Consider the following 24363-nt stretch of genomic DNA (forward strand, 5'->3'; position numbering starts at 1 on the left):
TCATTTCCGAAGAATCAAAATTCAGCTTTGGGCATCAAAGGAATAATTAACATTTTAAAGCATTATAATAAAAAACATTATTTTAATAAGTTTTTAGAATATTACTGTTTTCACTGTATTTTTGTATTTAGATATGCTCTGCAAAAACAAAAAAACGTTTTGAAATGTAGTGCAACTACTTCTAAAAAGCAGTGTTTCCAGCAAGTAAGGGATAATCAACGGCTAGCTGTGTTTCGTGTCAGGCGGTTCTTACCCTCCATATCGTGCATTTAAAATCCTTAAATGCATGGCTAGCCGTTGATTATCCCACTTATTCCATGGTCATTTGCCAAATTATAGAGCACTTAAAACTAGTATTGCTCTTGCAGCACAATATTTGACCGGAAGGGTAAAAATGATGTTTTCGTCCGTTACAACTCGTTGGTGCGAACATTCTGCTCACTTTAAATCAGACAAAGAGATGAAATAGTGCAGTAAGATCACATTTATTTGAAATAATTAATGATTGGGAGAGAGAGAGCGAGTTACCTACGTCTGCATTTCTACAAACGATCGAGCTGTAACTGTTTAGTTAACTTACTTCACAAATAGCGAGTTTACTACTTCGTTGTTGAGAAATACAATGTATTAATCTAGTATCTCTAGGCTATTTTATTAATAACAGTCACAGATTTGTGTGTGTGTGTGTGTGTGTGTGTGAGTGTGTGCAGAGTAATCTGTGATCTCCCCCCTCTCTCTCTCTCTGTGTGTGTGTGTGTGTGTGTGTGTGTGTGTGTGTGTGTGTGTGCGTGTGCATCAATTAAACAGAATTTGGAAATACCTGTGCATTAAATGATTTAACTGCATGCCTGCCAGCCAATCAGAATCCAGTATTCTGATAGACCATGGAATAATATATACAATAAACAACAACTGCTGAATCACAAACAAATGACTTTTAAAAGTAAAATAAAAGTAACAAAATATGAGTTTCTATTATATTTTGGGAAAATGTGAAAAAGAATATTTCATGATTTTTGTTAAAGTCACTGAAAAAAAGAACACATAAAATGGAACACTAGTGCATGCCTTTAAGTGCCTTGATTATAGCACTCGAAAGTGACGAGTTAAAAGGAGGCAAACTAAGAAGCTTTGCACTCAATAAACTGAAGTGAACATTCAGTTCCTATGAACACACTGTGTACTATTAGTCTTCTGCAAGCTTTCCACACGCTAACTAATCTTCTACCAATGGAAACATGTATTATTAGACAGATCACTGAATGCTTTCAAGATCATGAATCTTCAACCCCTGCAAAAGACCTTCAAAACTCACTCTGAAAAATGTACATAAAAAACTGTGTTTCTGAACCTGCATTTATACTGAACAATTCTGTAATTTGGCAATTAAAACATATCATTATAGACGAGCCTTCCTGTAGCTCAAACAGTGGAAACATGGCACTAGGAATGACAAGGTCATGTGTTTGATTCCTAGAGCTGAGCATGAACTGATACTTTAAATACAATGCAAGTTGCTTTAGATTACAATGTAAATGTGATAATTGGGCCAATAACATCACGTCCCCAAACACGTACATCAGTGTTTTATTATAAATCTCTGAAAGTCATTTCAACCTCAGACATCACATAATGAACTTCTTCTGTGTCCATGACAAACATAAAATACAAGAAGGTGGCGACGTCCTTGACGGCGCACATATCGGGCCGACAGCGCTGTCTCTGTGGGGGTGTCTATTCGGCAGTGACACAAAGAGGTCTCTTCAATGACTTCCGCTCAAATGGGCCCTGATGGCACCACGGTAATTAATCACTCATTATCTTTTCTATTAATCACCACTTGAGGACTGTTATGGCTGATCCCACCGCGACCACATTTATAATGAAATTATCAAAGCTGCGCACACTGCTCACGTCAAGGCTTCTCTTGACAATACGATCTGATAATCTCTGCAAAACGTGAGTGACACCACCCATGTAACTAAACATTCATGTGGATGACAGAAGAGACACTGAAGAGGTAAGTGAACTTTCTTTGACTGACTAAACATATTTAGGTAAAAAAAAGGCCTTTTCCATTTTCAAGGGGAAAAAAAGGTATTACCTGTATCATATTTTGCTATAAATGAGGTGAATCCATTTTGTAGTGGTGTGCAAATTCTGAGCAAACAATTGAACTCCATTTATTGTTTACTCTTATGATTGATGCTGTGCATCCAAAATAAACTTACATGTGCTATATCCACCAATGCAGAAAGGACTGACAAGTAAAATGAGCAAAAAGAGTAAAAAGTTCCCTTTATTTCTAAAATCTCTTTATTGCACTTGTGCTTTCAGTTTTATGATAACTCATTCATAAGACCTTAAAAAAAACATTAAACATAGCAAGCTAAGTGCCAAGAGAATGCAAAATGTTTTAAGTTAATGAGGCAACAATTTATAAAATTTATTTGTAAATAAAGCAAACATATTAAAATAATAATAACAATAAGATGCTTGTTCTGGTGATCTGTCCTTTATTACACACTTTTAAATTCTATTTTATTAACAAACTGCATTAAAGATCCCATATTGTACACCTTTTTGGAGTTTTATTTTAGGTGTTGGAAGTCCTCAAGAATATATATTTGTAGTATAAGTAACAAAAAACATCTCAAAATGTTTTTAAAGCTCTTCTCTCAGGAATTTTGGCCTGTCTAATTACTATTCATTACTATTCTTCAGATTGGCCTGTCCTTTTCTGAGTGACACACAAACAGGCCAATCGAATGTAACGATGTCACAACTGGAGGTGTCGTTGCTTAGTAATGTCATGGATGGTGGGCGGTGCTCGGGTGATGACTGAAGGCGGAGTAGATCAGACATCACATTTTTACAAAAGTCACAACTCATGAAAAAAAGCTACAGCTGTACTATGCAGATTGCTGTGGGTTTACCGTTTTAAAACTTATATGGTAGTTACATAGCCCCTAGACCTCACTTCTGATGAAAAAAGCCAGGAAAGTTCAGATTTGATAAAATAGGCCAACCAAAGTTTTTATTTTGTCATCATTTACTCACCCTCATGTCATTTCAAACTGGTATATGTTTTTTTTTGAGGACGAAAGAAAATATTTCGGATAACCACAAACAGCTGTTGGTCCCCTCTGACTTCTACAGTAGGGAAAGAAACACTATGGCCGTCAGTGGGGACCATCAACTGTTTTACCAGCATTCTTCAAAATATCTTTTTTAATTTTTAATTTTCAATGTAAATGATGATTTTTTTGGGGGGGTAAACTATTCCTTTAATCGTATTTATTTCAACATTTACAATACATATAAATAAATAAAAATGCAAACTGAACTAACATGAATGTACAATTGCATTTTTATTAACAAACATTAACAAAGTTTAATAAATGCTGTAAAAATACATTGCTAATTCTTAACTGTAACGCATTAACTGATGTTAACAAATAAGAGAAAATTAAGTGTTATGTCAGTTTAGCACAAAATAAAAGTAAAAAAAGTTGCAGGATAAAAGGTCAGCAATACAAGCTGTTAATTCTGCCTGTCGAGCTGGTTGATATCATCATGAAGCTGCGCTGAAATCAAACGCAGATGACATTTGTACCAGAAAGGTCCATTTCTGGGGGTAAAGCTTTTGCATATTTACCATTAAGTCCATTAATAACATCTTCATTAAATTTTGCTAAGAAGCTATTTGCTTTCCTTCATCCCCTTTGACAAGCATGTTTAGGCATGTATGCGTGAGTGAGAAAGCAAGCAAAAGAGACCAACTGAGATAAAAAAAATAATAATAATAAAAAAAAAACTGACAAAGCATGACAGGGAGAGAGCAAAAGTGAGATGGCGTGAGAGAGCATGGCAGGAAGGGAGAGAGCTGTGGCATGCTCTCATTTGTGCTAATAGATCTTCTCTCGGAAAACAGCCTGGCTTTGTTGACAGCCAAAAAGCACCATCTGCAATTTATCCATCTCTCTCCATCCCCTGCTATTACTCATCAGTCCCACTGCCTTTACTACATCAGTGGTATCTCCATAACAATTATGAAAGACAAAGCCAGTCCATCACTTAGAAATACGTAGATGCATCCATGTCCCGCACCCTCGTGGATGCAGCTGCCCTTTCCAACTAGGCTACATCTGCAGTGTTGTTGTGTGGCAAAAAATGGATTTTAATTCAGACCTATAATACTTTGAAATGTTAGAAACCAAGCTCGACGTGGAAAAGAGCGCGCACACACACACACTTGTAGGGTCTTAGGCTAGAGTTAAGGTCAAACTTATTTTATTATTCTTTGAAACGCTCTTAAAACCTTGCCCCAGGGAAGTGCTGTGTAAATCTCACTGATGTGAAATTGAGATTGATTGTTCATTGATTTTACTGTAGGCTTCGTGTTAAACCCTGCTGAAATCCCGGCTTTCTAGCTTTAGGATTTTCCTGTTAGACATTAAACAAGGGTTAAACTCTCAAAGCCATTTTGGCCAAAAATACAAAAATTTCAAGGAATGATTTTTCATCCTGGAAAGGAAAAAACCAATACAGCCCTTAAGAAAAAAACACCACTTACAGTTAAGGTTAAGGTTGTTAAAAAGCAAGCTCTTTCCTGCAATATACTTATAAAAGAAATATGCGAATTAGAAATATAATGAAACACTTCCAAATTCGAAATACTTTGGATTCTTAACTGATCGAAAGTAAACATACACTCTCAGATATAAAGGTACAAAGGCTGTTTCTGGGGCAGTTCCTTTCCAAAAGGTACAAGTTCGTATCTAAAGGGTCCATTTTGGTACCTTAAAAGGTACAAATTAGTACTTAAAGTGTACATGTTTTAAAATAATAGGTACAAAAGTGTACCTTTTGAAAAGGTACTGCCCCAGTGACAGCTTTTGTACCTTTATTTCTGAGAGTGTAAAATGCAATTACGTAATTATGTTAACTGTTAATTGCAATTACGTACTTACTCAACTTTGCACAAGCGAGGAACAGCCTGACATATAGGGGGAAATCATTCCGACTAGCAAAGAATTGTCACTGCCAACACTATATAAAATTATAACAAATTATTCACTGTAGAAATTATGTAAATTAAGCAACTCACAAACCAAGCAAATTAATTACAGCTGATCATAACTGAAAATGAGGTCTTAAATCAAGCAGAGAAATTTGCCCTGACAAATGACACAGAAAGAAAAGTTTTCTCACTGTGAACAAAAATGCCTAGTAAAAATGACTTGTCAAAGCATACTGCTAGATATAAATGCACCTACTGATCCTACGAAAAAACTAAATGCTCAAACTTCATAGCCTATAATTTTCACCCTAAAGATTTGCTCATGTTTAAAAGTACAATTAAGGTAATCAACTCAGAACAACTTTTGCATTGACCCATCTGATGCAGTTCTTCCTGAGAAACATCAATGACCTGATTAGCTCTTTAAAACATAGATTGTGGAATAACCAATGAAGCCAATTTCATAAAGACCTTCTGAGTGCCTGCTCAAAGGACATGTCACTCTCACAGGCTTGAAATTGAATTTGACATTGATCTGTTAGTGTTACCAAGTATGTAGATCAGGGTAGTTCAATTATGGTCAGCTGGTGACTGGTTGATCATTTTGAAACCTCATTTTCTTATATACACACACACACTCATATATATTATGTGTATATATACATATACATACATATACATATATATATATATATATATATATACATATATATATATATATATATATATATATATATATATATACATATATATATATATATATATATATATATATATATATATATATATATATATATATATATATATATATATATATATATATATATATATATATATATATATATATATATATATATATATATATATACATATACATACATACATATATATATATATATATATATATATATATATATATATATATATATATATATATATATATATATATATATATATATATATATATATATATATATATATATATATATATATATACATATATATACATATATATATATATATATATATATATATATATATATATATATATATATATATATATATACACACATACATATACACACATACATATACACACATACATATATGTATATATATATACTTTTGTGTGTGTGTGTGTGTGTGTGTATGTATGTGTTCTACAATAAATAAATTATACACATGTAAACATAAATGTATATAAACATGAGTAAAAAAAAAAAAAAAAAAAAAACAAACAAACATGAGGAAAATGGAGTGTAGATGGGAGAAAAACAACCTGAATGGTTTTGAAATAGCTGGAAATTACAGTGTTTCCATCTACAAGTGAAGAAGCCATATTAGAATATGCTATCAGTCTTATAGAAAATAACCAGCATAATCACAGGTATCTGTTTAGCGCAGTGGCCAGAGAATATCTAGGATGCAGACATTTCTACAATCTGATAACCCACTACAGTACAGCAGCAATTATTTTCTCACTAAAAAGATAAGAGAGAACATTAGAAAGCAAATTGGAAATGTGCAGCCAACTGTTGCTGAAGATCAGATACCAAGATGACCGTTTTTGTTAAATATTATTAACCCTTCAGTCTCTCTAGGACATGACCCTTCATATAAGCAAAATTTGACTTGTTGCAAACAGTGCTTTAATTATTGAGCACCTCACTGCTTTTTTCCACCTCAGAAACATCAGTTACAGAATATGCTTACTAGATGCAGAATGTTAGTTCATGCATTCATAACTTCGAGAACTGATTATTGTAATGCACTTCTGGCTGGATGCCTTATTGTCTGTATAAATAAAGCTGCAGCTTGTTTAAAACACCGGAGCCAGAGTTCTAACCAGGTCCAGCAAATATAATCATATCAGAGCAATATCAATATCAATATTATCATTGCTGCGCTGTTTACCTGTCAATACATTTACTTAGTCAAAATCAATAACATACAGATCTCCCACTATCTTATTAGTCTTCATGGTCTGATCTGCCATAAATTTATAAGCTTTGCATACTATTCCTACAACTTAAAGTACATATTGTGTGATATTTTATCAGTCGCTAATCATTCCAATTATTAACTATGCCACTAGATTACTTCAGTTGGAAAAACTAAATTAATCTAAAATCAACTAAAATTATGAACAAACACAAATCACCATGATGCACAAATTGAATAATAACAGAAAAGAATTACAATCAGTTCATATTATAGGTCATAAATGCCTCATTCTAAAGGTAGAAGCAACAGAATTTAAAACTGAATAATATTTTTGTTCACTTGTCTTGTACTGGGAAAGATTCAGTTAACCTCAAATAAATCAGTATTTTTCCCCTCAAGCACTGCAAAATGCATAGATACAGACAACAGGGAAGAGAAAAGGAAGCATGACCTTCTTTGACTGGACATATTTACCTAAACATTGAACAAGTATTTGGGATTCATTTCCAGATCACTGATACGCAAGCCTTTGCTTCGAAATTGCTAAGTGAACAGTTCTACTTCAGACCCCTGCATTGATCCATTACTTCAGAGCACACTACTGCATCTCTCTGAGCAATGCATGCATCATTTGCACACATCGGTTTGTGTGAACTTGTGATTTAACAAACTCTCAGAGAGTCCCACAGCTGAACTTGAAAAGTGAAGGCGAGTATTTGTCATAGACTAAAGGTTCCCTTGTGAGTGTGTAATGAATGAAGTAGAATCAGAGCCTCTGTGTTCAGAGTCACAAATGGTTATGGCCGTTTGCAAGGCTCTCATTATGGGCAGAAACATTCTTTTTTTCCAGACCGATCAGAGCTGCTTTTCTGCAAGACTGGAGAAGGAGCTGATGCATCCGTGCTCTCCTGATTCCATGAGCTCTCTCTCTCGCTCTCTCTCTCTCTCCATAACGTGTTCTTTCCTGACCAATTTCTGTCACACAGGATTGTACCTCATTCATTAAGCTAAGTAATAAGGTTCTGTTTTAATTATAGCACAGTTGAAGACAACTAGCTTTTAAAATATCAATAGTTTAAGGCCAATTGTTATATCATTGACACGCTTAAAATCTAAAACCCACCAAACAATCATTAATGAATGATCATCACTAAAAGCCATTGCAAACATCATATTAGATGGAGTACATCTGCTATCCTGCAGACCAAAAGCTCAGTTTCTCTGTCACTTGTAAAACCCACATCTTGGGCTGTAAGCCAACCAGACTGGTTTTATATTGGGGCTCATACTATGACCTTTAATTAATATTAAAAGGATAAAACTCTTGGTTCCCTTTGCCTGAAGTTTGCTGATGCCCTTGAAAAAGAAACATTTTTTATAACACATGGCCCTATCACAGAGATAAAAAGTTTTATCATAACTTCTCCATTTTTCATAATAATGGATACTCCCAGGAAAACCAAAGCATGTACTCAGCAGGCCTGGAATATAATACTGACTATATAAATTTTCCTGTCTATAGCAGCTTAAAATAGATGCAGTTATCAACAGTCACTACAAGGCCACCGCAGTCACGTATTCTATTCTTTAACACAACTGTGACAAGTAATTTAGCATTAGTCTCATGTAAACAACACGGTTAGGATGGTTATGAATGTTTAATATGAATATATTATGTATTAGCTTATGTTTTAACTGTTTTTAATATTGCAACTGGTCGCAAATGCCTGTATTCTACATAGTCATTATACAGAGTAGAGAGGGAAAAATTATGAAAAAGTCATAATCAGGGGGGGAAAACAAAAAATAAAGGAAATAATAAAATGTGGAAAAATAGGAAATGGGGAAAAAAATGGAGGGTTAGTAATACCATCAGCACTTGATACTGTGCCTTTTCTCCAGCGAAGGTGACACTGATAAGGAAAGCCCCAGGCGCCTTCTTCAATAATTCTCCACATGTTGGACACAAACATTCTAGAGATGTTGTTCACAATGTTTAGACAGCATTTGAGACCTTTGCCTCAAATGTGCCTGCGCCGTGCCTCCCGGAATCCTACTCATTACTATTTTTAATCTTTTAAGAAAACAGTCAAAAAAGTGCTTAACTGTATTTCACCAAAAAAGACATGCAATAACTATATTGTACAAAAGGCACTATATTTTAGCGTTTAAATGTTTTTAGCGATTCTGCCCCAGCATACACCACATGTATCAGTTGTGTACGTGACTTGAGCCTGATCACTACTGCTAACACGACCGCTTTAAAAACAACCGCATTGTGACGAGGATATGCATTCAAAGCAATGCTGTTCAATCAAATAGTGCTGTATGACCATGAGTATGACATTGCACAGCGAAATGTCAATGCCCACGCCGTCTGTTGTACAGAAGTCATTCCTCCCGACATTTAGTGTAGACGTCTGTCATCTGTCCCCCTGAAATGGTACAAAACCACTCTAGCACCTGTGAACTATTTCCACTGCAATGCATGGATCCCAATGCTATGCCTGTCAAGCATTCAAAAGAATCATCAAATCTTCTTGTTAACAAATCAGTCTTGTTTAAACAGGCTGGGTAAGACAACACACATTATTTTCCAGTTTTGTCTGAATCAATTAAAACATCCTTTTGCCAAAAATGATTAAGTTATAGGGCACAGCAGAGGCATGTAACCTTCATTATGAGTATATTCGCTCCTCTTCAGGCACTCAGAACTGAATTGAATGAGACTGCATGTTAGACGAAATTCAATAAGTCAGGATGACACGGTTTCATTATTCTTAATCACCCCTGTTCCGTCTTGTTCATTTTCATTTCGGCTTGGGGTTTGCAGTCATCCCTGTCTGCTGAGGCTCGATTGCTCCTGTCTGCTGAGAGGTTGGTTTGTTTGTAGCTGCGTGTAGCTTCGCTTTTCAATTTATCACCTCTTCTCTAACGATCAAATATAATTTAACTGTGTACATATCGTTGATACTATTAAATTAAATCTAACTAATTAGACTGCTGTTAGTTCGTTCGCTTTAATCTAAAACTCGGCGGTGAGTTAGTACTCGTTAGCCGATTCACTTTCGCTCCCATCCGCGTTTTCGCGCCGATTGTGGGCTTTTTTTTCCCCGATCCTGTTCATTTGTTCCTCGCGCTTGTTCGCTCCATTTTCACAAGCTCATCAAAACAAGAGTGGTAAGTGAATCCTTACGGTGAGTAAATGGCTTCTCCCTGCATCGTCACTTGCACCGTCTGTCACATGTATAGTTTATCCTTCTCTGTTAGCGATCAGGGATTCACGTGTGATAAATGCAGGGAAATAGCTAGGCTGACAGAGAAGGTTTTAGAATTAGAGACACGTATCCAAACTTTAATTGAGGACAGTAAGAATGCGAGGGCTGTAGATACTGCTTTGGATGCGACTAGTACAGTGAATCGTGTACATTGTTGGTTCCAGCTTCAGAGCCCGTGCAGCAGGGCAATTGGGTGACCGTGAGGCGGGCTAGTCGCGGGTCAAAACACCGCTCTTCCGTTCCGATCAGAACATCAAACAGGTTCTCCCACTCAGTGACGCACCCACTGAGAAACCTGATCAAAGTGCCCTAGTAATTGGCGATTCTATTGTACGGAACGTGAAAATAGAGACACCAGCCACCATAGTCCAATGCTTACCGGGAGCCAGAGCGTCTGACATCTTGTCAAATTTAAAAGTGCTGGCTAATGCTAAACGTAAATTTCGTAAGATTGTTATTCACGCCGGCGCTAATGATGTTCGACTTCGCCAGTCGGAGATCACTAAAAATAATATTAAAGAGGTGTGTGAATTTGCAAGCACGATGTCGGACAATGTAATATGCTCTGGTCCCCTCCCTGCTTACCGGGGTGATGAGATTTACAGCCGACTGCTGGGTCTCAATGGCTGGATGTCTAAGTGGTGCCCGCAGAACAACATAGGCTTTATAGACAATTGGATGAGTTTCTGGGGCAGACCTGACCTGTTGAAAAGAGATGGTCTTCATCCCTCCTGGGGTGGTGCCGCTCTTCTATCTAGAAATATGGCATATAGTCTTATAGCTCCAACATGACGACCAACTAGTGCCCAGGTCAGGAAGCAGACAGACCGGCTAAACCGACCGTCTGCTAGCTGCCTCACGTCACAGAAGGCAGTTAATTCTCAGCACATAGAGACTCTTTCACCTAGATATCACACTATAGAGACTGTGTCTGTTCCCGAATTAGAATATACAGAGAACGTCCAAACCTATTCAAAAGCAATAATTTAATTAATGTCCAACAAATTAAAACTACCTATAATTCAAATAAGCAAACGATAAAACTTGGCTCGCTAAATATTAGATCACTTTCCACAAAAGCACTTTATGTATATGATTTGATCAATGATCAGAAGCTAGATTTGCTTTGTTTGACAGAAACCTGGCTAAAACCAGATGATTATATTACTCTAAATGAATCTACCCCCCAAAACTATTTCTATAAAAATGAGCCACGCTTAAAAGGTAGAGGGGGAGGTGTTGCTACAATTTATAACAATATTCTTAGTACTTCTCAAAGGGCAGGCTTTAAGTATAACTCATTTGAAGTTTTGGTGCTGCATATAACATTATCTACAGAATCATGTGCTAGTGATAAATCTTCTGTCATGTTTGTACTGGCTACTGTATACAGGCCACCAGGACACAGCACAGATTTCATCAAAGAATTTGCTGATTTTCTAACTGAGTTAGTACTGGCCGCAGATAAAGTCTTAATTGTTGGCGATTTTAATATCCATGTTGATAATGAAAAAGACTCATTAGGATCAGCTTTCTTAGACATTCTGAACTCCATTGGGGTTAGACAACACGTCTCTGGACCTACTCATTGTCAAAATCATACTCTAGATCTAATACTGTCACATGGAATAGATGTTAAAATGGTTGAAGTACTGCAGCAAAGTGATGACATTTCAGATCACTATCTAGTCTTATGTGAACTCTGTATAGCTAAACCTGTAAACTCTGCACCTTATTACAAGTATGGTAGAACCATCACTTCCACCACAAAAGAAAGCTTTCTAAATAACCTTCCTGACTTATCTCAATTCCTTAGTTCATCCAATACGATGCAAAAACTTGATGATGTAACAGAAACTATGCACTCTCTTTTTTCTAGCACTTTAGATACAGTTGCTCCTTTGCACTTAAAAAAGATAAAAGAAAACAATCTGACTCCTTGGTATAATGACAACACACGCACCCTAAAGAGAGCAGCCCGGAAAATGGAGCGCAGGTGGAGAAAAACAAAATTAGAAGTATTTCAGTATTGCCTGGCGGGAGAGTATGCTGTCATACAGAAAAGCATTAAAAATAGCAAGATCTGATTATTTTTCATCCCTTTTAGAAGAAAACAAACACAACCCCGGTATTTATTCAGTACAGTGACTAAATTAACAAAAAATAAAGCATCAGCAGGTGCTAATATGCCCCAAGAGTATAGCTGCAATGAGTTCATGAATTTCTTTACTTCTAAGATTGATACCATCAGAGATAAAATTGTAACTATGCAGCCGTCAACTACAGTTTCACATCAGATAGTGAGCTTTAGAACCCTAAGGAAAAATTACACTCTTTCTCTATTATAGGAGAAGAAGACTTGTACAAACTTGTTAAATCATCTAAACCAGCAACATGTATGTTAGACCCTATTCCATCTCAACTATTAAAAGATCTGCTTCCAGAAGTCATAGATCCTATTTTGAACATTATTAATTCATCATTGTCATTAGGTTATGTTCCCAAAACCTTTAAACTGGCTGTAGTTAAACCTCTTATTAAGAAACCACATCTTGATCCCAAAGACTTAGTAAATTACAGACCAATCTCTAATCTCCTTTTCTGTCAAAGATACTAGAAAGGTAGTATCCTCACAACTGTATTCCTTTTTAGAAAAAATGGTGTCTGTGAGGATTTCCAATCAGGTTTTAGACCGTACCATAGTACTGAGACTGCTCTCATTAGAGTTACTAATGACCTGCTTCTATCATCTGACCGTGGTTTTATCTCGTTATTAGTGCTATTAGATCTTAGCGCAGCATTCGATACTATCGATCACAACATTCTCTTGGATAGACTAGAAAACTATGTTGGCATTAGAGGAAGCGCCTTAGCATGGCTTACATCATATCTATCTGACCGCTATCAGTTTGTGGCATTAAATGAGGAGGTATCATATCGATCAAAAGTGAAATATGGAGTTCCTCAAGGCTCAGTGCTAGGACCATTACTTTTCAACCTGTACATGTTACCTCTGGGAGACATTATCAGGAGTCATGGTGTTAGCTTTCACTGCTATGCTGATGATACTCAGCTCTATATTTCAGCGCAGCCTGGTGATACACACCAAATTGATAATCTAACAGAATGCATAGTCGATATAAAAAGCTGGATGATGAGTAACTTCTTAATGTTAAATTCTGAAAAAACAGAGGTGCTAATAATTGGACCTAAAAACCCCACATATAATAATCTAGAACACAGCCTATCACTTGATGGCTGCTCTGTTAATTCTTCATCATCAGTTAGGAACCTAGGTGTGCTGTTTGACCGCAATCTTTCCTTTGAAAATCATGTTTCTAGCATCTGTAAAACTGCGTTTTTCCATCTTAAAAATATATCTAAATTACGACCTATGCTTTCAACCTCTAATGCAGAGATATTAATTCATGCGTTTATGACCTCAAGGTTAGATTATTGCAATGCTTTATTGGGTGGTTGTTCTGCACGCTTAATAAACAAACTTCAGCTAGTCCAAAACGCAGCAGCCAGAGTCCTTACTAGAACTAGGAAGTATGATCATATTAGCCCGGTTCTGTCAACACTGCACTGGCTCCCTATCAAACATCGAATAGATTTTAAAATCTTATTAATTACCTATAAAGCCCTGAATGGTTTAGCTCCTCAATACTTGAGCGAGCTCTTATCACATTATAGTCCTGCACGTCCGCTGCGTTCTCAAAACTCTGGCCATTTGATAATACCTAGAATATCAAAATCAACTGCGGGCGGCAGATCATTTTCCTATCTAGCACCTAAACTCTGGAACAATCTCCTAACTGTGTTCGGGAAGCAGACACACTCTGTCAGTTTAAATCTAGATTAAAGACACATCTTTTAATTTAGCCTACACATAACACACCAACACACCTTTTATTATTCAAATCCGTTAAAGGATTTTTAGGCTGCATTACTTAGATTTGCTGGAACCGGGAACACTACTCCAAAAATACGATGTACTTGTGACATCGTAAAAAGAATGGCATCTACGCTAATATTAGTCCTGTTTCTTTCTCAATCTGTTTTCACAGTTTGTATCCAGACTAGATGGTGGATCAGCACCCAGAGATTATGTTCATCAGAGACCAGAACACCTAGATGCGCCCGTCGACAGATCACCAGATCCTGATGCACACACACACACACACACACACACACACACACACACACACACAAAGTCATTTACACTACCTGACACAGCAGCGTTTAAAATTGAACTGGAAGTTAAGTGCTGGGCGTCCGGTCAGAGGAGAACTGACCCCAACTGAGTCTGGTTTCTCCCAAGGTTTTTTTTTCTCCATTCTGTATGCATGGGGTTTTGTTTCCTTGCCGCTGTCGCCTCTGGCTTGCTTGGTTGGGGACACTTAACTTCTAGTGATTATCGTTGAATTGACTACAGAGACCGTCTCTGCATTTAATAAGAAATTGGTCACTTTCGTCATTATACATCCCTGTCATTATACTGTACAGTGCTTTGATGCAACCTGTGTTGTTAAAAGCGCTATATAAATAAAAATGATTGATTGATTGATTGATTGGTCCAAACAGTTGGAAGGGTTTTTTTTCCCAATAAGACGAATCATAAAACATGAGAGTGGACGAGGGCGATGCCCATAGCCAAACCTGTTTGTGTTGCTCACTGGAGAGCAGAGATAAGACTGTTTAATTGCACTTTTTGTAATCTTCCCTCTCACTGTCTAATTTCTAGCTATAAGAAACAAGGATGTTGATATGTCATTCTAAAAAAAAGGCAAGACAAATATTTAATCCATAAAGACAACAGATGCCTTGTTTTCAAAAGATTGATCTGTTGTATCATGCAGCACGGCAATAGTCTGAGGCAAAGAGCTACATGACTGCTGCAACTTAAATGAAACATAAAAATTTAAGGGATATTTTTGGAATTTCACACATTGATATAAAGCATAACCACCTACACAAATGCAAACAAACCCATAGGTACAGAAGACAGTGGCATAAGTGACTCTGTATAATGCTCCACTGCGGTGAATGCAAAACACCATTATCAAGCCCTCCGGCATCAGACGACAGTCCTCTAATGCACCTGGCTCAGCAATATCACTTAACATCAGGGCTAAACACACGCGCACACACTGACTATACCATCACTGTGATGACTCAAATCAGAGACATGGAACACATTTCTTCCTTCACTAAACATAAGCTAGGATACATTTTTCAGATCTGTCATACTGAGTCTTGATTAGAAAATGTCATACAATGTGATTTCACAAGGCCAATTGTCTTTGAGGACAATGGCCAAACCATTCTCTGCTGGATGGTGGTAGCAAGTCTGTATATGAGATCAGTTTAGATGTTTAGTCAGAGAAAAGTATGAATAATTCTGAAAATATATACAGTGGATATATAATTATGTGCTAGGAATTGTGATCCCAAATGCCATGCAGACTAAAAGAGCAACCATCAATAGTAAAAACTAATATAATACTACTACTACTACTATTACTACTACTACTAATAATAATTCATAATTAAATATATAGATTTTATGTATTAGATAAATTATCTATATAATATTATATTTATTTTAGAAATCTATTTTTGTATTCATAAAAGATTCTTGAAAAATATCACAATTTCCAAAAAATATTAAGCAGCACAACTGTTAAACATTCATAATAATAAGACTTGTTTCTTCAGCACCAAATCAGTATATTAGAATAATTTCTGAAGGATCATGTAATTCTGAAAACTGGAGTAATGTTTGCAAATTACATTTTAAAACATATGGGGAAAAAACTTTTTAAAAATGTATTTTAAACTGAAATAATAATATTCTATAATAACTGAAATAATAATATTTCATAATATTAAATGCAGCCTTGGTGAGCAAAAGTGATTTATTTTGTGATTTTATTTAAGCTTTTTCCCCTCTGTGTGCATGTGAGAGAGAGAGAGTGAGTGAGGGAGAGAGGAAAGAAAGAGATTACATACTGTAATCTCTTAAATACAATAAATTTTGTTTGAGAGATCAAATAATCGCATGATGCACGAGGTTAAGCACTAATTGGATGGTTTTAACCAGATTTGCAAGCGCTGTGCTTCAACACAAGAGACTTCAGAGCTAAAGCTGAAACCGAAATAAGGCAAATGCAAGTGTGCAAATATCCCAGCAGATGACAATGAGACATTCTCTAGAATTTTCCGGGAAACGACGCACTGAAGGAAATCAAAGGCAAGCATTCTGATTTGTGTTGAGCACTGCTGCTTTTTAGATATTCCCTTGTTTGATCTCTCAGCCAAAATCAGTGTAGTAGAGAACATTTGCATAATGGAAGTTATAAACATGTCCTTTGCTTTCAACTCATGTCTTTCAATAAGTCAGTCAGGACAAAAGGCGTTCAAAGCCGAGGTTGCAGGGCAGGACAGCTTCTGCGTTTACGCTCATACAAACTGAAAGTTACACTTCAAAATGCCAATAAATGACCACTACTCGCATGCCTCTGAATGCAAAGGAAAAATCCCTCTTAGTTTCATTTCTGTCTCCACCTCGTGCTGCCAAGGCAAAAATAAAAAACCGTGACCTTGTCAAATGATTGGTGCCAAAATGAGGTGAGCGTCATTCAGGCTCTTTCTTGATCAAGACAAAAAGGAAGGAGAAAATACATTTTCAGAAGCAATTATTTTTCTGGAGTGCCTTCTCAAACTTTTCAATCATTTTAAATTAAAAGATAAAAGCTTTTTTGAGAGTACTTGAGGGCAGAAACAAACAGATAATCTGAACCTGTGGAGTGCAGCTCTGCAGTGAGCCGAATGCTAATGGTGGAAGCCCATCTGCCCCCATCACGCATTATTGGATTTAATTCTTTAGATGAATATAGCTTTGGATCGCTGCAATCATAACTCTTGTTTATTTCCATACATCAATTAGTCCAGAAGCAAAAAGAGATCAACCTCCCTGATTATCAATGTCAATTCTGTCCATTAAAAGAGAATAAACGCATTACAGACACTACGACATTGGCTAATCATTCTCGTACATGTCTTAATAGTAACTTTCGGGTGCTACCGTGCAGCAAATGTACTCATTATCCAAAACCTAGACACTTTTGATAGCCTGTAATTCTGCCACAATGGAAAAAAAGAAAGGCATGAGAAATAGTGGAAGTATGGCATCTCTCTATTCGATGTGCAGACATCTGCTGCGCTTATCGTTCAGTCTGCTCTAAACCGCATTAGATAACTCTTGTCAGAGCTAATTGGCTCATAAGGGTCTCTAATTAGGAAGATGGGCATGTTTGTAAGCACTGGACTCTGTAGAGCTGGTTTATGTGGCTGTCAAGGCTTTACATGTACTTCTCAGAGCATCTCAAATTCCATGTGAAAGAACAGTGTACAGTCATACGATATATGATACAAAATAGCCAAGTATCTACTGATGGATTGAATTATTTGATAGTTTGAAATTACAAGGACTCTGACCCAAAGCATACAATGTCTTTATCGTGGTTGCTGTCTATTCTTGTGATGGAAAGCGCTTTATGTTTTGTGACATACCTCTCGTCGCCTGGAGGCCCAACAGGTCTGTTTGATCTTCCACACCACTGCAGCTACCAGCAAAAGCGATAGAAAACAGCTGTAGGGTGAAGAAAAGAAGGGATAGAAAGATTATACATGATGCAGAAATATATATATCAATCAATAAACCACTAGGGATGGGCATTATGATACTCGATGTATCAAGCGACAGTAGAACTGTGTCAGCTGGTAAAGAATTTGCTGTAGTTTTTCTAAAATATTAGATTTCTGTGTAACTATCAGGGGTTTATCCAGTTACAATTTAATGTTGGAGCAAGTGGTTAGCTTTACTGGTCTGAGCTTTTGAAGTGATATTTACAGATGCTTTGATGTATTGGTGTAAGATTTATTATTTATTTGTTATGAATAAACTTAGTTTGCTTCCAGGTTCAAAATAAAAATGTAAATAAAATAACAGAATAATTAAAAAAACATGCATGTGGTAACATTGCTATTTAAAATATAAAAATATATTTCACCAATATTCCAGCTAAAAACACTGCATCTATAGCATGGCATATTGTTACTCTGATATTAAATTACTATAATATCGTATATACATACTGTCCTATAAAATCTGAATCATATTGGATTCTAATCACTAAAATACAATTGACATTAATAAAACACAACTTCAGATTTCTTTAATGCAGCATCTCTCATCTCATACATCTTTATATGTAAATGTTAAAAAGAAGCTTATCACTATGGACAAGAAAAGGTCCATTTACAGATTTATGTTTATAGCATTCACCAGAGGGCAGATATGAACATTATGAAAAAAAAACAAAAAAAAACAACAACAACTGGATTTTCAAAAACAACACCTTATGAAGCTATTATTTGATAAAGAAAAAATTAAACAAAACGGAAATATATAGTCATGATATACCGTAAATTCTGGACTATAAACCGCTACTTTTTTCATAGGTTTTGAACCATGCGGCTTATACAAAGGTGCGGCTATTCTGCAGATTTTTTCCCACTGCTAGGGGCGCTCTAACCGGAATTAGAATCAAAACTAAGACAAAATAAATGCAAAGAAGAATACGCTAGTTCAAAAAGAATACGCTAGTTCCTCTTTAGCAGATATAAGTCGGTAGAAGCGGATAGAAGGACGACAAATTACCAATCCGGTCAAACTCTATCTTTTCAAATCCTCACCCCTTCATCATGGAACCCACACGAAGAAGTTCGTATGATGCAAGTTTTAAGTTGAAGGCCATCGATCTCGCTATACAATAAGGACACAGCGCTGCTGCTCGGAAGCTTAGCGTCAATGAGTCTATGGTGAGACGCTGGAGGAGGCAGCGGGAAGAGCAAAACTTTTTTAAATAGAGCGGATGCGGCTTATATGCAGATGCGGCTTGTTTATTTTTTTATTTTTATTTTTTTTTAAATAGAGTGGATGCGGCTTATATGCAGGTGCGCTTTATAGTCCAGAATTTACGGTATATATGTATGACCGTTTTGACTGACATTAAAACCCTTGAATAGCTTTGTTGCATATTGTTAAAGATTTTACAATGCAATAAAAAATAATCCCACTTCAAAAGTGTAAACGTACAAAATCTGAACGTCAACATTTCTGAAACTCGCAGAAGGCCTTCCAGTGGTCAAGCTTAGAAATCTGATCTTTTGAGTCAAGTGTTATGGTCTGGTGATGTGCTTCAAAAGGCAAATCTTAAAACTGAGCTGACAGCGAAGTCATGAATTGTAAGGAAATTGCTTTTGCTGACTGTATTTACAAAGATATGTGAGCATTCGTAAACATCTGCGTATGAAATTAATTCACGGTTTGCGCAGATGAAAAAAAGAATGATGAAATCCTTTTAATGCTTTCAAACGCACGCCATCTTGGGCTCGTTTGAAGATAATGGCAAATTGGAGACGAATGGGGAAGAGAGAAACTTGAATGGCTCGATTAAGTAGCAGTACGGGAGAAATCCCCCTTCAGATCGAAGCCTTTCATCCGGTGCATTGCAGGCAGTAAACAGGACTTAATCCCCTTCTCGGTTCCACCTGGAATTCGAATTAATACGAAAAATAAAGCAATTAAAGGTTCTCGTTCCTCATGTGGCGGTATATGTGTTGGCTTGAGTAAACGTGAGAAAATGAAGGCAGCGTCCGGGGAACATTCAAAGCAGAAGACCGTATGAAAGGTGTGGAATGAACTGTGGGAGAAAGAACGGAAAAGCCGACTGCTAAACAATGATAAAAAAAGTATATCCTAAGTTAAACACTTGTTTGCACTGATCCAACAAACAAACCACTCCATTGACTTGGAGAAGGATTTTTCCCCCATTTACAGAAACAGAAAAGATCCAGAGCAACAAATTGATGATTAAACTTTAGACTAAAGTGTTATTTAGATAATTAGCAGCAATTAGGTAGATAAGCAGCCTTGTATCGACCAGTTTCAATTCAGAAGTTTTAGGGCAAAATGCAGGTGTTATTTCAAAGAACTGCTTTCTTCTAGTGCAGTCCACGTGTTCTGCAACATTTACATTAATCTTTAAATAAAGAATACAAATAATAAAGTCAGATACTGGAATAGACAGCTAACTGAAAAGGAACTAGTAGATACAAACGATGCAATGAAGGTGACACATATTCCCTCTAGGTCTCATAAAGATCCAGTGACATCAACCAGACCATAAGAGACAAAAGTGTCACTGTCATCCCCCCGATGATTTCATTTTCTGCCAATTGAACAACCATTTTTAACGTTCCTGGCATCCCTGGCTGTCTCACTGCAGTGAAAGTAGGATCTAAAGGACGATCGTATGGCACGACACCCCTCTTAGAATCGATGTTTAGTCAAATCACTCCACGTTACAGTTTGCTGACTCACTGATCTCCATGTAAATGAGCAAATGTCTGGGAACTGTAATCATTTGAAGGACATTTTTGGCGATTTCGCAGACATCAAAAGACACATCTGAATGAAGCAATCTACGTGCAAAATGGATAAATGTGACAGTTACGGCAAACCTGAGAGGGGAGGTACTCATGTCCAACCCTGAAGACTGAACAGCATGCGCTAGATATTAAATAAAAGCAAATGGATTGCAGGAATTGAACTAAATGCATTATCTTGCATTTAACAAAGAGGCTGTTAAAAGCCATTCACGGGTGGAAATGCATTTTCGCTATTTCTCATGGTAACCACTCTAATTTCAGGTTACACACTGACAAGTTCTTAATCAGTGATACATTTTCAACACCCCCCTGCAGGGACCTTTTTACAGAGAAGGTCATTTTTTAGATTATAATAACTGGTAAGATTACATTATAAGGAAAGTCATACAATAGGTTTATATGTTAGGCAGCATCTGTAGCAGTTTTGGTCTTTACCACTATTAATTTTTTGTATTTCGGAGATGCGGATCATAATTTAGGGGCAGATGTGAGGAGAGATGTACCCTGTCAGCGACCATCTCTCTAGCTGTACTGGTAATGGAACAGAATCTGCCTGAGGCTAGTCTTGATTCCAGCTGTCATGAGTCTGGCTCGGTGGGGGAAAAAAAGCACAAATCACATTGATGAAATCAGGAAAACGCTTATTGGAGGAAAACACTTCACTGACAACACAAATACTGCCTACTGCTACCTTGTGCTTCATGATGCCATAGCCACAAATATATACAAATTATTAGCAAAGATTAAGTAACTTTTTGCTTAGAACAAGCAAAATAATCTGCTAGTGAAAACTCACTTAATTTTGACTTTTTTTCTGAAAAATAAGACTATTTTTCATGTCTAGAAAATCCTTCTTGATTTAGGAATTTTTAAATATTTTGGCTGTAAACGAGACTACAAATCTAGTTTTGAAAAGCATTTGTTTCAGTGACTATGGCATTGCTGTGAAGAACCTTTAAGCTCCTTTATTTTTAAAAGTGCACAATGATGCCTGAATATTTGTTTTTTGGAAAAAAAAAGTGACATTTTTTGAGAGAAATATACATTATATACACACTATCGTTCATTAAGTCTGGGGTTGGTAATTTACCTATTTATTTGATCATACAATACAGTAAAATCAGCAATGTTTTGACATAATACTACAATTCAAAATAACTATATATATTTTAAATGTCATGCATTCCTAATTTTCAACAGCCATTACAGTCTTCGGTGTCGAAATTAAAAAATTACGGTCTATAACTCAGATATTTTAAACTAACCGAATTCAAAATATTAAATGGAAGTGTACATGGGGTTGAACACTATAATGGAAGAAAAAAAAAAAAGAAAGAAAGAAAAATCATTGTTTGACACTATCCTATTTGACAGCTGTACCACACCTTGTCATGGCACATTTTCCACAGCAATTCACGAGGTTAAAACAAGTAATCTGGCAAGTACACAACCACTGAAGCATTTGATATCAACTATATGCTTCTTCTCACCTAGATGTCAAGAGAAGACGGGCTGAAGCTGGTGCAATTTCCTGTATGATGCGTGAGCGTCATACAGAGAACAGCATGTAAACTTCCCAGGGATGACAGAGCGGTTTTCAACGCCTGGCAGCTTCTCATTCACCTCAAAAGACTATGTTCTTTCTTCACTTATATTTAAATAAATTATATTGGTGAACATACGCTTTTGAAGGTGCTTCTGACGGTGCTTCTGAAGGTACGTTTGAATTTAACAGACTGCTAGAAGGAAATGCCAAGCTTATTTTACAGTTTCTAATTTCGTTAAAGCAACGGATTAATGGAAGCACGCTTGTGCTGCAAGTGTTGATGACTGCACACACTAAGGCAAGCTTGAAGTTAAGTAGTTAAACTGATTGCTCAGGCAGTCAGAAACAAGCAAGCTGTATAACATGACTGTTTGGAGCACAAGTTGACCCCGTGTCGGAGTGCATCAGCGTTTGACACCGGCTTCCAGAGGGGGTGTCTAATCCAGGACAATGATCTGAATCCAGGACAAGCACCAGAGGGTGCAGCAGCACCAAGAGATTGACCATTCAGAGAGAGAACGATGCCCTCTACAACCAAATCTAACAAGACATAATGGGAACAGGTGTGCATTTAATGACAAATCAAGAAATTGCACAGAAATTAACAAATCAGGATGGCAGATCCACCTTGTGGCAATGACACCTCATACAGATGAGGAGGTAGAGCAGTTTTGCATGAAGCATTGCATGGTAGCAAGTTGTTTACAACACAACAGTTCATTTTCAGTTGTGTTTTGTCTCATCTTGTGCAGCCAAAACAAAAAATGCTGTCATTGCTCACCATCAATTTGTTCCATTTCAATATGCATTTATTTCTGCTGTGCTTTTTGAAAGGAGAAATTCTGAAGAAAATGCTGGGTGTATTATTTTCCCAAGAAAAGTGCTGGTCGTATGCAATTACAATTAAAAGGTGCTGAAAGGTGTTTCAAAGTAAAAAAAAAAAAAAAAAAAAAAAAAAAAAAACATTACCATGGTTCATAGGACCAGTATATTCTGCAGTATATTCTGAAGTCATATGATAGCTTAATACGGGAATCAGAACTAGATTGAAATCATTAATAATATTCCTCCTCTCCATGAGCCAATACAAAACTTCTGCATTTAGGATGAGGGCGAGAAGTTGATGATGCTAATTTACAGAGTTTATCAACACAAAGCTGAATTGTTTGAAAGTGATTTATATGAGAGGAATGCATAAAGAGACAGTTCATCCAAAAATTTAAATTGTGTCATTAAGTACTCTCATTTTACTCCAAACCCTTCATTCATCTCCTTAATGGAAATTAAGATACTTTTGATTAAATCTGATGGCTTTCTCCACGTTCAAAACACAGAAGTGCAGGAATAATATTGCTAAAACAGTTCATGTGATTTCAATAGCAATTTTGTGGCACACAAAAAGCTTCGTAACACTGCAGATGAAATACTGATATCAGACTATTTTAATGGCATTCTTACTACCATTCTGGGCCTTGTACTTGGTAGTAGCTTTGCTGCCTATGCAGGGCCAAAGAGCTCTCAGATTTCATGAAAAATATTTTATTATTCTTCTCGAAGATTAATGAAGGTCTTATGGATTTGGAACGACATGAAGGTGAGTAATTAATAAAAGAATTGTAATTTTTATGTGAACTATTCCTTGCTACAATAATGACTATGGGACTTTTTCTCATGCCATTAAGCCATTCTTACTGCAATTCAAAGTGTATTACATCAGATCATTTAGGACTTTGGTTGAATATAGCAGTGTTAGCAAGTAAAGCTGAAGGACACAATGTAATTAGTCTCATTTCCTTTTGACCTGAAGAGCACTCTCAGCACTAACTCATTAAACTAAACAGGAAAAGGCATGAGACACCATGTGCTGAGGAATCCAACCCAGGAGGACTGTCGCTAAATGATGCTACATTGACTTAACAGCTGTCAAGATCAACTTATGTTACATCATACCTTTGAAATGGCAAGCACTCACCTGAAAAATGTCACAAAGAACTGCACCAGGTCCATAATGCTGTTGTGTTGAGAGAAGGCGATCTATGAGGGGACAAAAG

The 24363-nt window shown here is 36.4% G+C and overlaps 1 protein-coding gene across 1 annotated transcript in view; it reads right to left on the reverse strand.

Annotated features, from left to right (window-relative positions):
• The window catches only part of atrnl1b (attractin-like 1b), an 83276-nt gene that overhangs the window by 16712 nt on the left and 42201 nt on the right, over window positions 1-24363 (reverse strand). The window contains exons 25-26 of the mRNA XM_043253691.1: window positions 24285-24346; window positions 17824-17902 (exon numbers count right to left, since the gene is read on the reverse strand). Coding sequence (XP_043109626.1) covers window positions 17824-17902; window positions 24285-24346 — 141 coding nt within the window. The remainder of the gene's footprint in view (window positions 1-17823; window positions 17903-24284; window positions 24347-24363) is intronic.

This window comes from Puntigrus tetrazona, chromosome 12 (genome assembly GCF_018831695.1).
Source record: "Puntigrus tetrazona isolate hp1 chromosome 12, ASM1883169v1, whole genome shotgun sequence".
Classification (NCBI taxonomy): Eukaryota; Metazoa; Chordata; class Actinopteri; order Cypriniformes; family Cyprinidae; genus Puntigrus; species Puntigrus tetrazona.